Source organism: Convolutriloba macropyga, chromosome 5, assembly GCF_964194025.1.
Source record: "Convolutriloba macropyga chromosome 5, txConMacr16.3, whole genome shotgun sequence".
In the NCBI taxonomy this organism is placed as follows: domain Eukaryota; kingdom Metazoa; phylum Xenacoelomorpha; order Acoela; family Convolutidae; genus Convolutriloba; species Convolutriloba macropyga.
Window position 1 is genome coordinate 17,426,219 of NC_134472.1, and position 18,255 is coordinate 17,444,473.

At 38.0% G+C, this 18,255-nt stretch overlaps 1 protein-coding gene across 1 annotated transcript; it reads right to left on the bottom strand.

Moving 5' to 3' along the window:
• Positions 1 to 11,940: 11,940 nt before the first annotated feature.
• On the bottom strand, positions 11,941 to 12,573 carry LOC142340295 (uncharacterized). The gene has a single exon (XM_075390869.1). It carries the CDS (start codon positions 12,571 to 12,573, stop codon positions 11,941 to 11,943), a length of 633 nt encoding a protein of 210 aa, XP_075246984.1.
• Between the last annotated feature and the right edge of the window lie 5,682 nt (positions 12,574 to 18,255).

Here is an 18,255-nt window from a genome sequence, read left to right on the forward strand (position 1 = left end):
CGCTGTGTAGTGATTTCATTCTATCAATTTTTTGGGAGGTACAAAGGCTGCTTTAAGATCTATTCCAATTATTTTAGAGCTTAAAAATGCAGAGTACATCTCAACAAGACAATATATGAATAAAACACTTCCAAATTTTCAATTTGAAAAACCTACACAACTCTTTACAGAGCACCAGCTCGAAGACACGTATGTTGAAAGATGATCTTTAAATTCTGGTGGAGTAACAAAGAATGGTTGTTGGTAGTGGTTTACCGTATTTTTGAGGCAATTCTACACTGAGAGGAATGTGACTTTGAGCGCTGGCTGAAACGATTAAGAGGACAGCTATTCCATTCATGAGGTGATATGTTACCCCGCACCAAAAAACGTTTGCGCTGATTTGATTGATAACGCAACACTAAGAAACGGAAAAGTTTGATCTGGAAAGAAAGGAAATTTGTGGCTGCTGATGTTGGAAAGAAATTCTTACATAAAAAACCAGGTGCCGCAAAAGTTGGAAAACGTCGCATTTTCGACAAAAATCCTACAGATATCAGACAACGTTGTCGAAGTAGCAGTTAATTTTTTAAAGTTAAAATGAAGAACAGATGAAGAAGCAATTTTAACGGAGAATGGGTTGTAGCAATTATAGAACTGTTTTCATCTTCTTTGTAAAATAAGATAACCAGGGTTAAATGGTTCTATCAGGATGAAGCAACACCGTATTAAGAACCATGGACTATTACACACTTGAACCAAGTCTTATTATTTGACTTCATATCGTGAAAACAAAATAAAACAGAAAATATCAAGAACGAGAAAAGTATAAAAACAGCTATTAAATTACACATACAAAGTATCAGTTATTATTCTTAGAATATTTTAATGAAGACGTTACAAACAATTGCGAGAACATTTTCTTCCCAAAAATCTATCCTAAAACTTCATTGAATTTAGTTTGAATTTCACCTTCAAATTAAAGCGGGATTACAAAATAGAAGGTTTTGTTTTTATGAGAAATATGAGATGTATGGTAAACCAGAAGTGTGTAAGACGTTTTGAGAAGAAGATATTCAGTATATAACTCAAGTACATAACTTGCTGCACTCACTCGTCAACAACTCCGAAGTGTGTCTAAACTAACAACAAGTTCAAAACCGTAAGGTGTTCTATGAAAACATAGTTTTAATTTCTAAGGACACAAACGCATCAGCAAGAAGTTTTGAAGGTATTCTGGCTTTTCATGGATAAAAATTTTAAACAGATTCCCTCAATTTTGAAAACAGCCCCTTGATAGATTGTGAGGAAGAGCGTTTGCTGAAAAAAATGGAACGACTCTGCACGACATAATGGCAATTGATACATTTCAATGCGAAAAGTTATTGCTTCCAAATACACGGATTAGACCAAAATTGATTCGTACGAGTTAAATTGTTTGTATGACCTCATAGAATCCTCACATTTCATATAAAAATCAATACTGATCTCCTTAAACAAAGCTTATTTTGTACACAGAGTGTATCACCGGACAAAAAAATAGCCATCAGTTTGGTCACCAATCTGCTCTTAAAATTATGAAAGCTAATGAACGTGAAATGAGCATTGCCTCAGAATCAGTCTTTTCGTGACAATTTGTTCACAATGCACCAACATGACACACTGCAATAGCGATGAAAGCGATATGAACTTTCAGACGACAGTTTCATAAAAAGCTTAAATAGGAAATTTGGATTAGAAAAAATTAGAATTTTTTGCGGAGGTAGAGTGGAGGTCGTCTCAACCTAAAACTAATTTCTGGAGGACATAGGTAACAACAATGAAAGAGAGCAATGGAATTGAACAAAAAATTCCCGTTTTAGCGAGACATAATTTTGAGAGCCATTAAATAGTGTATTTAATCTCACTTCGCTCTAAGATGCTGAATAATATGCCAATAATCACTATCTTGAACCAAATTGCGACAGTTTTTGATCAGAATTGTTTTTCATACTACTCTTTGACAGAACTCCCTGTTTTAAGAGAAACATGACAGAACTCACTGTTTTAAGAGAAAAAAATTTAACTGTTAAAATAGATCAGTATGGAACAATTTTTAATGCATTTTACTTTATTGCTTTCAGAATTGAAACAATTCCGGGATCTATACTATCATTATCTAGTTGTCATTATATTCACTATATAATTTTTCAATGAGAATTGGACATAAATGGTGGAAAAGTGATACAAACTTTTTGTATAAGTTTCTTTTCTAATTTTTCTGGTATTTTGTTACACATAGTTTCTTCAATCCGAACTCCCATGACAAATTTGTTGGCAAAAATAGAAACTCATAAAATGTAAGATTTGAAGTAGTAAAAAAACCCAGTGAATACTGATTTATTGAAAAAGAAGTTATGTTTCTCAGTTTGATTGAAAAGCTAGAAATGTGCGCATTTGTAGTACTTGCGAATTAATGCATAGAAAATGGTTTGCCAAGGATAACTTTTCACTCGTGAAAAATATTAAATGAATTCAAGTGCTCAAATTCGGGTTCATCTTATCTTTAGCAAATTGTTGCCCAGTTTCCAAAATTCAGCTTTGCTATCCTCAACGCATCTCCACGCAGTGAAGCCAGAGAGCATTGGATAATGATTGTCTGGCTCAACGCCCTTTTCATCGCATACCAAGTTAAAATTTTTCAAGCATTATTGAACCAGAATCCTGGTGTGTATGCTTCAATTATATTGGTATATATAAGTGAAATTAAATACATTAATGCAAAAAAGTTGTAGTCTAATCGATTCCATCGATTATACGTAGTCGAAATTGATAGTAGTTTCTTCCTATTCTGTTGTCGATTTTATTAACCATTCGGCTAATTGTAATTTTGAACGTTTTATTTTTATATATATGTTTCGTAAACTTTCAGTTATTTTGTATAATAATTCCTTTATTATTTTGATTATATCTGTATCTTTGTACTTTTTAATTTTCATTTTCCAATTACTGATAATTTTGAGTCTACCTAATGATATCATACTGCGGAAGCTGAAACTAAGATTGATAATTTGATATGGCTGGACCTATTCTCACTAAATTGCAGCAGCTGTACCTGATCTTATTTCATTAGGGCAACTGTACCAAATCTTTATACTTTGCGACAGCCATGCAATGAAATTTACACATTGAAATTTAGTGAAAGAAAATTTTTCCATTACGCATTTTTCTTCATGAGTTTTATTTACAATGCGCCTGGTTTCTCAAGGTCATTATTTCCGGAGCGTGTATAATTCCTAGCGCGATTCTATTCATAGCATATTTTGTTCAAGCACAAGACACAGATAGTTGCCTACTAGCCATAAGAAGATTTGTACCGCGACGAAGGTATCCCGAACTAATCATTTCTGACAATGGATCAAACTTCACATCCGCAAAAAAGATGTTGGATCTGAGCAAAATCAGTATTGACAACGACTACATCAAGTCCCAGTTACAGCAGCAAAATATTACATGGAAAATGAATCCACCTCCAGCCCCTCACTTCGGCGGGATATGGGAAAGGCTAATTCAGTCTGCCAAACGCACTTTGCTCATAATTTTAGGCAGCCAACAATTGAAGGCCGAAGTTTTTCAGACAATTACAGCCGAGACTGAAGGACTTCTCAACTCCAGACCAATTACATATGTCTCCTCAGACACAAACGATGAAGAAGCACAAACCCCTAATCATTTCTTATTAAGACGCCCTTACAGCCCTTTAGCACCGTTGACATCAACCAGCCGAACATTTAGTAAAAAGGAGTTCTCTTACACACAAACATTACTGGATCATTTTTGGAAACGTTTGCAAAAGGAGTACACATCAAATCTTATCAGCCGACCAAAGTGGAGAACAGAATCAGAACAATTGAAAGAAGGCGATTTAGTCTGGCTCTTGCATGAGTTCACTCCGAGAGGTATTTGGCCAATGGGTTGAATTGCGAAATGCCATAATGGATTGGACGGACGAGCACGATACTTCGAAATCAAGACATCGACTGAAGTGCTGAACAGACCAGCAGTCAAATTAGCTAAAGTTTTACACAATACTTGAAACCATTAAATTTTAAATTTCAAACGACGTATTGGTTTTAAATTTCCATAATCATTGTGTGCAAAGTCAGCGTATCAAATATTCAATTCACACAAGCTCAAACAATCGAGCTCAAACAATCATGAAGAAGTAACAACGCTGTGAAAATACAAAAGGAAAAGAGAATTTTAACTTCCCCAAGTCCTTAACTTCCCTAAAACTACGCGGAATCCAGCTTAAAGTGTTTCTTTGCCCTCATCGACAACAGTGATCATCAAGTTTTCGTTATTTTTGCCCTTATTTGCCAGTTCGACAAAAGCTAACGTCTCCGGAATCCAACCCACATAATTTTGTCAACAGCCTTCAGATCGACGGAGTATACACCTTCACATCAACAGAGTTTACAGGATATACTGCCAACGATCTTCGATTAAACTTCAACTTTCACAGCCCCCATGAAGCCTAATAACTACTTTCACATATCCTTGTCATTCAACAACACAATATTCCAACCACCACGCATCAAATTAAAACGTCGATGCAAACGTATGATCACCAACTTTCACCTACATATAGCCGGTGTATATGTGTCGCCCCGGAAGAGTGTACAACAAATTTACACATACACACACAGAGAAAGCCAAAAATGCCCTCAATTATGACAACAGATCATCTTAACAGCTTCGACATTACAAAACAATGTTGAAATTACATATCAGCAAAAGAATCATGTAAACTTGATTGTCGAAATCTTAAACTGCAAAATACAACAAGAGTATTCAGTTTTACCCTCATACACGCGGCCCGGAGTGTTCAAGCACAAGCTTGATTTCCTTAATTTGTTTTGATTGATTGATGACTTCTGATTTGTTTTGATTTGCAAAATTTGCGGGTTTTATGTTTTACCCACGTGTGCAACCTAGCAATTCATTGTAATCTGGAAATCTCTTGTTAATAAGTAGTAAACAAAATTTGCCGAAAAAAATCACACTACAAGTGGCGCCAAACATAAAAGTGATCTGCACCTAGTTTACAACTAGCCTATCTTAGTACATGGAGGGGCGAAATCCCGCAAATTAGGCGTGAATGTAAAATATATCATCATAATACACTAACTAGCCAACTGAAAAATATCTCGGGGCACTGATTAAACCACGACGTGTGATATTCATCTATTTTTTTCTGAACAGTGCTCGAGATTAATTAATTCCTAATTATTCAAATTCATATTGGTTTTCTACCAATTTTTTTATTCTTTCTAAGGCGAAGACTATGCTTCACTGCCCCCTTGGGACCAAACAAAGGACTATTATATCCAAAAAGATGTGAGTTTTTGACATTTGGGCTGAATGAGGTTTCGAGGATATTTGTGCTATAACGTTTACATACTATTTTTAAAAACTTAAATAAAGTTTTTGCAAAAAGTCTTGGGTCTTGGGTATGTTTGCATCTTTGTCCTGGGTTGGTCTGGGGTCTATTTGGTCTGTTCCAGGCGATCAAAGTCTCTTCGGTCTACACCGCCCTCTCCACTACCGAATTCCATCTGCCAAATCTGTTTTTGGTCAAGGACCTCATCTTGGCTATTAATTACATAATATCTTAAATCATTGCTGAACAACTTTTTTGCAGTAAGCCAATTAAAAAGCAATATTGAATTTTCTGCAAAACCGCTTCCGGTTCTGCCAATTCCAGCCAAATATATTAAAGGCTTTTCTGAAAGATTTATCTGAAAATGCAACAGCTGAGGAACCAATTTTTTTTCTTTTGTTTTGTAATTTTAGGAAAAGCAATTAAAAGCTGTGTCAATTTCAGGCCCTAAAGATTAGTTAGATTCATTTTCCTGAATTGTTGAACAGCCTGAACACAATAATGGCTCCAATTTTTTGTTGCCATTAAATTGATAATTTTTCTTTGAAAACTTTTGAAAAAAGTGAAAAGTTTAATCCTAGTGTGCAGTTGAAACAAAGATGGCGCTAGTGCACTGTCAATTTTCCCGTATTATTTCAACGGCCAACTCATTTTCCGGTACCCAGCTGGCCAGTTAAATTATTGTCACGAAATGAAAACGTATTGCCTTTCTCTTTTGAATTTGTTTTGGTTGAGTATAGTCATCATATATGATGTTTTCATTGATAAGTGGTCATCACAGCTTCCGATGCAAAAAAAATTAAAGTACTGGTTTTTCCTACAAGCTGTTTTCTTATTCTCTCAATTTAACTAGGGTGGTTATTTTCATGCAGGTAATGTATTGATTGTTGCCGTTCACTGTGTGAAAGTACACAAGATTTAATCTTTAAAATTTTTTATTTTGTCCACATTGAAGCTTAATAAATATATGAAGCTTAACAATTATCATATTATTCAGATAATAGTACTTTTTAACCACAAAATAGATTTCAACAGCACTTCACCGAACCTTACTCGTTTTGAGAAAACATCTTTGCAGTTCCGAAGCTAAACTTTTTCTGAAAAAAATCTGTCGAATTAAACTAATGGAAAGATTTTGAGGTTGCAAAAAGTTTTACCGGCTTTTATGTATTGATTCAGCCATTTTTGGCTTCAAATCTGATATTTTTGAGCCACAATAGTTATTGTTCCGACCCCTCTTGAGGGGGGGGGGAGGAACCATATAATCAACTGGGTTTTTTTTGTTCAGTCAATTTTGGCCGATCGATATATTCATCGTAGAGAGTTGAGACTGGTATCATTAGAAAGTTTGTCCAGCGTAGAATATGGAATTAAAAAAATTTTTTTGATTTTCGTGTTTGACAGGGAGATATAGAGGTTTAAACTTTCGAGAAAATAGAGTGAATTCCGTTGATTTCATTCACCTTTTTTCGGAATTTTTGACTAAAATTTCGCCAATTTTGATAGAATTTAATAAAAAATTTGTTATGAACATGTTGTTGATTCTAGGTTTAAAGACAAAAAACATTGTCGGCTATTTTCTTTGGATTTTCTTGTCACAAATTCCGGCTAAAAATTTCACAAAATTCAGACTTTTTCATCAAAAAATGCACGAAATAAGTTTCTTTAGTTCACTCTGATTAAATTTGCAGGAAGTGCACACCCAAACACCACTAACACAATCTCTGTAGACTGAAAAGGGGGCTAATTCCACTTCAACCTCCGTTTAGAGTGCTCTGCAAATAAAACTGTGCCGATTTTGCCAACTTTATTCGTTGATTATCAAAAACGCAGCATTTACTTTTGATTTTTAACAAACAAAATATCTATATAAAAGAAATTCCTAAAATTAAATATTCTTTATGGATAATCAACGATAGCAGGACTACTTCTGTACCGCATATTGGACCGTTACAATCCAAAAATAGTTCGGATTGTCATCAGCCAGTTTTTTATAAAAAAAAAATTTCGATTTTTTTTTTTATATTAATTAAATAACAGAACATTCCAAATCAAAGCCCACTAGTTATAGGTCCTATTGGCTTCCTAATTAGCTTACAATTAATTTATTTAGTTGATTGCTTGAAAGCTCATGGTCCTTTTGACTTTCAAAAAATTTGATTTTTAAATAAAAAATGGCTTATTGAACTTTGCCTCCATTTTTCTCTTACTTTCGTCAATTTGTAGCTTTGTGTCAGCACTCAAAGAGTGCTCCTTCTTTCTGCTGAATTCAAATTAGTCTTTATTGCGGTTTCACGCTTTAAGTTATGGTGTTCTGGCTTTGATACTACTAGATTTCACAAACTTTTTTTTAATTTTGGGTATTTGCCCATTTTTCATGTTTTCTAATTTTGTCAAATTATCACGTTATTGTCAGTTCATATATCACATTTTTCGCGTTCAAAATAACGCACAATTGATAATATTTAAATCCTTAAAGATATCGGTTGTGGTTCTTTACCGCTTAGACAATACTTTCTCCAGGAATTTAATTGAATTTTTTAATTTTGTCTTCAAGTGTCTTTTCAATCGTATTTAATTTCCTGTACAATGACCCTGTTTGATTTGGTTTTCCTGGAAGAGTAAATGAGCCGAAGTTCTGACGTTAGAAGATAGATAATGGCTTTCACGACTTTGAAAGCAATTGTTTTCCAAAATGAAAAAAAAATTTCAACTTCGCAATTTTGTTCCTTATATTGTCTGTTTTTACCTGGTCTCGTTAATTAAAGGTTTAGGATGACATTTTTTTGTCAAAGGAAGGTGTAAAAAAAGGGATTGGTGGCACAAAATCTAATGTTTTCAAAGAAATCGTTATGAATTTACTGCCTTCGACACTGGTTTTTCACAAAAAAATTAAATTAATTTTTGATTTTTGTCATATTTGACGTTCGTTTTGTAGACGTAAGACATGTCCTGGTTAATTGCAGGTCTATAAACCTTCCTCTGGAAGAATAAACGAACCTGTTTAATTTTTTCATATTGTAATTAAGGGATTTCATGACTTTGGAAATAAATTTTTTTCGATAAAAACAATTTTTACATAATCTTGCTTTTTTTTCTTTTGCGCGTAATTGTTACGTAGTTTCATTAATGAGAGGTCACATAATAGAATTCAAGGGAAGGTGTCAAAAGAGATTGGTGTCACAAAATCTAATGTTTTAAGAGAGTTTGTTATGTCTTTACTGGCTTCCACACGGGTTTTTCACAAAAAAAGTAAATGAATTTTTGATTTTTCTCATATTTGACGTTCCCTTTGTAGACGTAAAACATATTCTGAATAATTGCAGGTCTCAAGGGCTTCCTTTGGAAGAATGAACGAACCTACTCAACCTTTTCATTTTGTAATTAATGGCTTTCATGTCTTTGGAAATACCTTTTTTTCGAAAGAAAACAGGTATTTCATAATTTTGCATTTTTTTTTCGTTTTTGTCAAATTGTGGCTTATATTCATTAATGAAGGGGCCAGATAATACAGTACCAGTGTTCGAAGAAGGTGCAATCGAACGTATTTTGGGGGCCAAAGTATGGCTTTTCGGCTTCCAAAGCATTTTCTGGCAAATTTTAATTGATTTTTAGTTTGTTGTCTATTTGTTGTTCTTTTTGTAACTGCATAACAAATTGAATACCAAGAGTTCTTAATTTCCTTCTATAGAAGCATTGGTAATTGTAAACCTATGGGATATGTTAGTTGATTCCTAATGGTTTTCATTACTTTGAAATTAATATATTTTTTTTAAATTTAGCGAATTTTCTAACTTTAAAGTTTCTGTTCTTTTTTGTCTAATTGTTACCAAGCTTTATTGTGAACTGGTGAATAACCATTTTTTGCTGGTGAATTACAATTTATTGTGTTGATTTTCAGTTTTATCTAACGCTATTTGGACTTTGTTATTAAGTTTTGCTTTTTAAAACGGACATAAATTTTATGATGTAATTAATGTTTGTTGTTGTTGTTTGATTTTGCCGTTCGTCTTCGCTCGCTTTCTTAATATCGGCATATCTCATCAATCTAATGCATCTTTTTTACTCCACTGAGTTATTTGCTTTGAAGGCCATCTTTTCGTTCATACACCAGTTTTTTTTTTACTTGAATTTTTTATGTTTTTCTATCTTTCATTTGGCAGACAATTATGCCAAAATTGTGGATGAGCGGGGTCGGAACTTTATGTGCGATCGCACATTACCGAGCCGCCTTGTTTAATTTTTAATTCCTGTGATTTTGATCTGGGAACTTTAGCTCTGAATTGTTCAATGCCAACTCATTGTGTTGAGGTAATTGTGTGCGGCAAATTTGATTGCCAGTTTGCTTACATTGTTGATACATAGCAAGTAGAATCCTTCTCAAGATGCATTTCAGATCTGAAGTCTAAATGCTCTTAATAGTTATTTAATTTTGCAAATTTTGGGGCCATAGCCTTTAATAGGTTAGAAGACCAACATTGCTTCTGCTCTGGATGTTTTTTGTACAAAAGAGATAAACGGTTAGAGAAAATTATAAACTGAGAGATATTGAACTATATAAAAATTGCAAAGAAGAAAGAAAATGTTTCAAAAAAACTGAGCAAAGTAAAGTGAAGAGGTAGACCAAACACCCAGACCCAACCAGCACAAGTAATCAGTGAAGGAAAAAACCGGTCTTTGTGTAAAGAAAGTTGACTTACGGAATCTTCGCATTTAGTTGTACAGAGTTGAGCAGTTGGTGTGGGGAGACTGGCGTCAAACACAAAATTTGACAATAACAGATGGTAATAATCATAACTTATTGAGACAATCGGGCACTAAGTTAATTGCAAGGAGCTACCTGGTGGCCCTCACTAAAATTCCTTCAAAGCTGCCCGGGTCGAGGTTTGGTGGTGAATTTTCGTAAGAAATGCGGTGAAATGCGGTGAAAAAAAATAATTTTCACCGCGTATTTCTTACATCTTTTTGCGGTGAATGCGGTGAATCGCGGTGAATTATTTTTTTTCACCGCGTTCTCAGTATTCTTACAAAAAAGAATCGTACCTACACGGGTTCGAACCTCTGACCTCCTGCATGCCTTCCAATGCTTATTCCACTGCGCCAACTGTCACTTACTTGTTTGTTAATTCTTGTGAATTTAAATCAGATTGAGTAAACTTTGGAAACCATATGCGGTGAATTTTTGTAAGAAATGCGGTGAAATGTGGTGAATTATTTTTTTTCACCGCATCTAGCGGTGAGAAAAAATAATTCACCGCTTGAGAGAAAGCGGTGAATTATTTTTTTTCACCGCATTCACCGCATTCACCGCATTTCTTACATTATTTTGCCATAATAGTCTATGCGGTGAATTTTTGTAAGAAATGCGGTGAATTTGGTGGTAAATTTTTGTAAGAAATGCGGTGAAAAGCGGTGAATTATTTTTTTTCACCGCATTCACCGCAATCACCGCATTTCTTACGAAAATTCACCGCATTCACCGCATTTCTTACGAAAATTTACCCAAAAACCTTGACCCGGGTGTGATTATTGGCAGGAATCAAATGATAAGAAAACTTTTCTAAATAATTAGATTTAGTTATCAAAAAACATTTGAGTGTTTGCTGCGGGCAGTACAAAGGCCTAAAATAAGCTCCAGCAAAATTGAGTTGGCTAAATTTTTCGGACAAAGAGGATTAAAAAAAAGCAGGCTCAGCTTTGAGCTCTGATGATTTCGTTTTAGAATGATGAATCTGAAGCGCAACGACCTGCTGCACGTGTCGAGGTAGAGGCACGTTTGTAAGAAAAGTAACACTCATTTTGGTGTTGGCTTGTTCAATACTTTGATCGGCGATCAATGCTTTTTATCCGTATGTACAATTTGGATTGACCAAGGATTTGGACTACATAACTGAGCAACAGGCTTAAATATTTTTAGCAAGCTTGTTTACAACAGCTCAAAGAGTTTGTCCAAAGATTTTGAAAGCGTTGTTTTTGCCTAAACATTTTGAAAGCATTGTGGCTCTCGCAGGTTTGGATAGGAGACAACGAAACCTAATAATAGGAAACAAAAATGTTGGAATGGACCAAAAATTTTTCAAACTTCTAACGGAGATTGAGCATGTTTTTCGGAGCAAAAAACATAAACAGTTTACGAATTAGCAAGAATGGGGTATAATGGCAGATTCATCATCATCATCATCATCGGGCTTTTCAATCGGGGTCGACCATTACCCACCACAACTGTCACGGATAAGAGCTCTCCATTGCGGCCGGTGCACAGCATTTTCTTTGGCAATGGTGAACCACTCTTCATTCCACTTTTTGTGAGACATCCTTGGGGGCTTGAGGTGTTGTTTCAGTTCCTCGCACACGATGCTTCTCCAGGTGGTTTTTACACCACCAGGTGGCCGCTTCCCAGAGGGCCCCTTGACAATCTCAAGGTTGGCGTTGGGGAGACAGTCCTCGGGCATCCTAAGAACGTGACCAAGCCACCTCAAGCGTCTACGTTTGATGGAGACGTCGAGGTTGCTGGTAACTGTGGGGTCTCCAGGAGTTCTTTACCGGCACTTCTTGTCGAATCCCATCAGACTTTTGAGCTCTGAGGCGGGGATCGGCCAGGTTTCGCAGGAGGAGAGAAGCACACTGGTGATACAAGCGTTGTAGACTTTGATCTTCAGGGAGCGCGCGATGTTTTTCATGCACCAGATCATATCAAGGTTCTTGTGGCTCTGGGCGGCTCGGCCTATGCGGGACATCACTTCTCGGGCTATATCACCGTTTAGTTGGATCGAGCTCCCCAGATACGTGAAATGTTCAACCAGATTGAGTCGGACGCCGTTGCAGGAGAGGGTGGCATCTTCTTGGTTGCTGCAGATTTCAGTCTTCTTTACGTTAATTTTTAGGCCACAGGACTCGGCTTCAATGTTAAAGGCATCAAGAAGTCTTTGTATGTCATAAATATTGTCATCGACTGACGCGATATCATCAGCGCAGTCAAGATCTGCCACGGTGGTGTCGTCCAGGCTGACACCAAACTTATCAGTTCGATGCGCGGAGATCATGATATTGTCGATGACTAGGTTGAAGAGAAAAGGGGCCAGAAAAGAGCCTTGGCGAACTTCAGATTTGATGTCAAAGGATCGCGATGTCGCGTTGTACACTCTAACTTGGCACCGGCTCTCTGTGTACATCGCACGTAGCACACATATCACATTGTTGGGAAGGCCAAGGCTTGCAGCAATCTTCTATAGGCACTCACGGTTAACGCTGTCGAAGGCTGCTTTGAAATCGACGAACGCCACGGATGTGAGGCGGTGAAACTGGTTTATCTGCTCCAGAACTTGTCTAAAGGAGAAAAATTGGTCTCTACAACCAACACACGTTTGAAACTTGCCTGATTCTTTTGCGCAAGGGGGCATAGGCTGGTTCAATGCTCTTGCGCATCACTGTTTCAAGTACCTTGAATGCAATGTTCAGGAGAGAGATGCCCCGATAGTTGGAGCAGAGGGCCTTGTCTCCCATTTTGTGCACAGGGACAATAATGGCATCTTTCCAATCACAGGAGATGTCTGTACCTGTCCATATCTTCCCGAACGGAGACAAGAGAGGTAGTGCGAGCTCGTCGGCTGCAAACTTAAAAAGCTTGGGGGCAGCTGGTCGGTGCCAGCAGCTTTGCCTGTTTTCAGAGCTTTGAGCGCAAGGGTAACGTGTGCAAAAATTGGGGCGGAATCGTCGACTTTGGCAAGGGCATCAGAAGCTCCTGGGTTGACATCTGCTGAGTCGTTGACAGGATTATTCAGGAGTGACTCGAATTAGGCTGCCCATGCTTCGATCTTGTCATTGCTGTCAGCGATGGGTTGGCCGTTGGAATTCTTCAGCACTTTGCTGCACGTGAAGCGTTTGTCAGAAATTGTTCTGATGGTCTTGTAATCAAGGCGGGTGTTGCCGACTTCATCAGCCGCCTAGATTTCATCGGCTAGTCTACTGAAGTACGCGATTTTGTCGGCGCAAATATTCTTCTCGACTGCTTTTCTGGTATTTTTCAGCATCTTCCTCGAGCGGCTATTGGCCCTCTTGGCTATGAGGGCTAGTGACTCGTGTGGTAGCCAGGGCTTATGGACTGGTACCTTTTTTGGAAGGGATCTCCTTGCAGCTGCTGACATCGCATTGCGGATTGAGGACCACGCCGTCCCGATGTTGTCATCCAGCGATGTTGGGAAAAGCGAGCCGAGAGAGTCCCTGTAAGCGTTAAGGACAGCTGGGATCTGAAGGGAAGCCATGTCGAGGTTGCTGTGGCGGACGTTCTTGGTATAGGCTTTCAGCTTGGCCAAGAGCATCTTATGATCTGAGTCGAGGACAGTGTTGTGCCGTGTAGAGGCAACATCAAGGACTGAGGAACGCCACCGTTGTTTGACCAAGATGTAGTCAACCTGATTTTTCGTCCGGTCGTCATTTGACAGCAAGGTGACTAGGGCACGGGGATTTTTCTCGAAGGTTGTGTTGGTGACATGGAGCCCTCTAGTCAGGGCCATCTGGGCTAGGCGGTCACCGTTATCATTTTTGCCACCCAGAGTGAAACTTCCGATGGCTGCTTTTGGAGTCGGGAGGGGGCGCCTAGCTTGGCGTTCCAGTCACCGGCTAGCAGCAGGAAGTCTTGTTTTGGGATCGAGTCTAAGAGATCAATGAGATGCATGTGGAAGGTCTCCTTGACGTATGGGTCAGCGTCTTCCGTGGGGCTGTAGGCGGAAATAAGAGAGATGGGAAATGGTTTTTGCAGAGAGTCCCAAATGACATAGGCGGGGACCAAAGGGACGCAAAGAAATCACACAGTTGGCTAGCTTCAGCTGAATCGCAATGCCGACACCGTGAAGGCCATATTTTTCTTCACCTGAAGAGAAGAGTTTGTATGAGGGCATACCGTTTGAGTCTTGGGTGACGCATGCGTCGTCGCCCGGTAAACGGGTTTCCTGGAGGCATGCCACTGTCACACCGCGGTTACAGAGGCTGTCGGCGAGCAAGGGTTTGCTTTCAGGCCGCAAAAGAGTGCGAACATTTCAACTTGCGGGTGTGATTGTCTTTTTCGCAGGTGTGGGCGTGAAGGGTGGGTTCGCTGTCTTTACTTGTCTGCCCACTGCAGCGTGGTTAGGCATCCCAGTTCCCGCCTGGCAAGTAGCTTTAACGGGGTAATCTTTATTTCGTGTGCGCATTGTGGTTTCTTGGCTGCTTTGACCGGAGTCGCCACTTCCAAACTGAGCTTTGGGCACAGACTCAGGCCGCGGTGAAAGCATTTCGTCAACCAGCTGGCTGCAGGGCGTCCAGGGGGCACCACGTGGAGGTATGCATCCATCCACCCCCCATGTGCATCCATCCACCCCCCAATGGCAGATTGTTAAATGTGGTTGGGATGGATTCAGACAAAATGCTTTTTTTGTGGCAAAAGTGGTCACAAATCTTCTGAATGTGAAATTTGAGGGCATGGGGAAATTTTTTCGAAAACCAATCAAAACTGGAAACACCCAACTCCAGACGGTTCTTTACAACCGTAAAAATTGGATACAAACTTAAAAAATTGTTCAAATTAGAGTACATAATAGAGAGTTTTAAAATTTGTTCAACGGAGGAAAATTGAAAATCGAAAAAATCTTGCGAAAATTTTGTGTCATTGCAATGCGCATCGTCCACGGGTAGTTCCCGTTCTTTATATAACAAAGTACAATGATTGGTGCAAGGGGGTTGATAAGTCCCATTGATCCTGTACACTCAATCTTTCTGTTTACGTGAAAAACAAAAGTGTGCACTCAGAGCTTCGTAAATAACAGTATAAGGTTATGTTCAAAAGAAAAACGAATTAAATATTTTTTTGGCAGTTTTTGCTTCTCATGTGCATGTTTTTGTTGAGAAGCAAAATAGTGCTAAATGTGACAGACGGGCAAATTTATGTTTTTTCATAAGTTTTGCTGATACTGGCAATACTTAGATAATTGGATTCAAAGAGGAAGAGCTTTCTACTAGGAGTGCAGCGTTTAATGATGTATGATGATGTTAAGCTAGAAGTAATTATAGTTTATCAATGCGACTAACCGAACGCTAATTAACAATGAACAAAAGCAACTTCGACTAATCAACAAGATCTATTCAAAGCTAATAGACAAAGAGACGACCCCTTTGTTAGGAAAAGGCAAAAAGTCTAAGTAGGGCTAATTACACTTAAGGTCACGAAATCCGGGTAGCCTCAATAGCGACGACTCTTGGTTTTTGGTTCCTTGGGTTTATTCAAGGCACCCACGACAAGCATAGAGTGAGCCTCGTTATCCTTGCTCGTTTCGAACCAATTATAAATTGCGCCATCTTCGCACCCCCGGTTATTGCCAGCATAATAACCTCAAATCCCATTGTCTGCATCGTTGTCAATAATATGCACTCCCATGATCTTAGCCAGAGCAAACAAGTCGATAGTTTGGATACCGCGTTCTTTCAGGCTCTGATTAAGATCTATACGCGGAAAGTAGTAACGGTCGTACCACTTCTTAAGGTAACTCTTGCGAGCTACCTCCAACGCGACAGCGAGTGCTTCAGAATTATTGATTGACCCTGTAAGTCGTGTACTAATGCAGGCAGGGAAACAATTATAACGGTTAATCGCGCAATCTTTCACGTCGATCAGTTCCTTCGGCAGATCTATTGAAGGAGCATCTCTGACATTAAAAGGAAGCTTTTCCTTAGGCCCCAAACCTAATGCCCGACAAATTGTTATCCGCTTCTTCTCACATATTTGCACCATTCGCTTACCCTCGATAGTAACAAGACGTCGATAGGCGCATACAATACAAAACGAAGTAAGAGAGCAGCATATATCCCGCAACTTGTAAATGTAGTAACGTTCAGCGGCAAAATTTTCTAATGCTTTTCCCGCACCTTTATGGTCAAGAATTACATCATGAATATGTTTTAAAGTTTCCCATGCCACTGAGGCAGAAACAACAGTTCTTCCGTTCTTTCGAAGAACGCCATCAGAAAAATGATAGCGTTTGGACTTACAAACGAAAGCGTTCCGGGATAAATTGTTGATACACGTATTAGGAACGGTCTTATTAAGATGGTAGTCGGAAGTTTGATTATATTCCATTGGGTCCATGGATAAAAGAAAAGGAACCAAATGATCAATGAAAAGAAAACAATGTTGAGATAAAAAGAAAAGAATAAAATTTGGTATACAAAAAGTGAATCAAAAACGAGCTGCTCTAAAAGTGTGGTATAAAGAATGATAGCAAAGCAGAATGAATGAGAACTAGTATCGAGTTTGATAAATTTGACTAAGAACTTAGAAAATTTTTCGAGAAATTTGGAATCTACCAAGTTCGCTCAGCATCCCCCATTTCCGAGGAAAGTGACCTATCGACATGAAAATTTGGGAGCAGAAAGAAATGATGATTTCAATATGACCTTATCTGGGGGTATTTTTTGATATGAGAGTTTGAACCCGAGCTATTAGCGCCCAAATTGAGTTAGGTTGAAGTAGGAGGAAGTCATACTTAGCGTCACTGTTATCTCTTAGAAATCACAGGACTTGCAACCCTAAGTACCCTAATTACAAATGAAACATAAAACAGGCCTAAATCGTCTTTCCCGGGTCCCTATCCCAATAAAACTGGGAAAACTCTTAACTCATGAAACTTCTAAACTATTCATTGAAAATTAACCAAAATCGGGATGAGAGCCCGAGGCAGTATGTCCTTCTGATTGGAGTAGAGTTTAAATCCCAGAATGGTGTCAATAAACGTTTTTTCCTTGGAAAACCCGAGAACACGGAAGTTAATAAGTTTTAATAGTTATGTCGACAAATTGTACTTTCTAAATAGCACATACAGTTTATATTGGATAGCAAAGTTAAAAGAGGATGGTTTGCAGACTCTGTCTACACCATGCATTGCGCTACAGCGAAATTTGGAAAAAAACACAAGGAAGCACTATGACTCCTGAAACAAGAAAAATTTGCCCGAAATTGTAGGAACGAAGGGAAATAGAATATTATAGATTATAATTTTGAAATTATAGGCTAAGTCAAAGCTCACTCCCTATGTCGACATAAATTTCGGATTACCCAGATCTCACAAATGAACTCTTCCATGGGTACTCTCAAGTATTCAAAAGTTAACGAACAATAGGAAGTGAGACTCTAAGTTACCTACACCATTTTGAAATCGACAGGCGAGATTTCAGGAAGGCATTCATGTCGAAATTAGGGTACCGGCGGAAATTCAGACTACTGTTAGAAATATTTTACGGGTTGACATTTTAAGCTGTTTTAAAGATAGACAAAGGGCAACTATAGATGTTTTTGTTTTGATAAAATTATATAATTGACGTTTGGCCCAATGAGAAATATGTCGCCATTTAACCCATCTAGAAAATCTCTGTTAGCAGAAAGATGATTTTCATTTCTGAAACGGAATGGTTGGTACAATGGAACGGAATACTTCGGAACATTCAGGAGAAGTTGGGAAAAGTTCTTAAACGTACGGGTTAAATTGCGACATGCGCAAATATTTCGTTGGCCTAAAAATCATTTAATCTTGCAAATGGTGATCGTAGCATGACGACCTTGATTATTTTTGTGCTCTATCAGGTTACTTTTGATGAATTTGGTATATGGTAGGGGAGTATTTTCAAACATTGGTTTTTAATCGGTTCAAAGGTCAGGTGATTCGTTTCTTCAGTACAATAGGTAGGAGCTAATATTATGCAAAGAATTTGACGTTTGATAATTAGTAGGCGGACTGGTATTTGCGTGAACGAATTTGCATAAATCGTGGTATAGGTAGGAGTAGTGTAGCGTGACTTGTTTCGTTGACCAATGAGTTTTCAGTTCATCT

Excerpts from the sequence above, each read along its gene's own strand:
- LOC142340295 (XM_075390869.1), bottom strand. The coding sequence starts at position 12,573 with ATGTACACAGAGAGCCGGTGCCAAGTTAGAGTGTACAACGCGACATCG.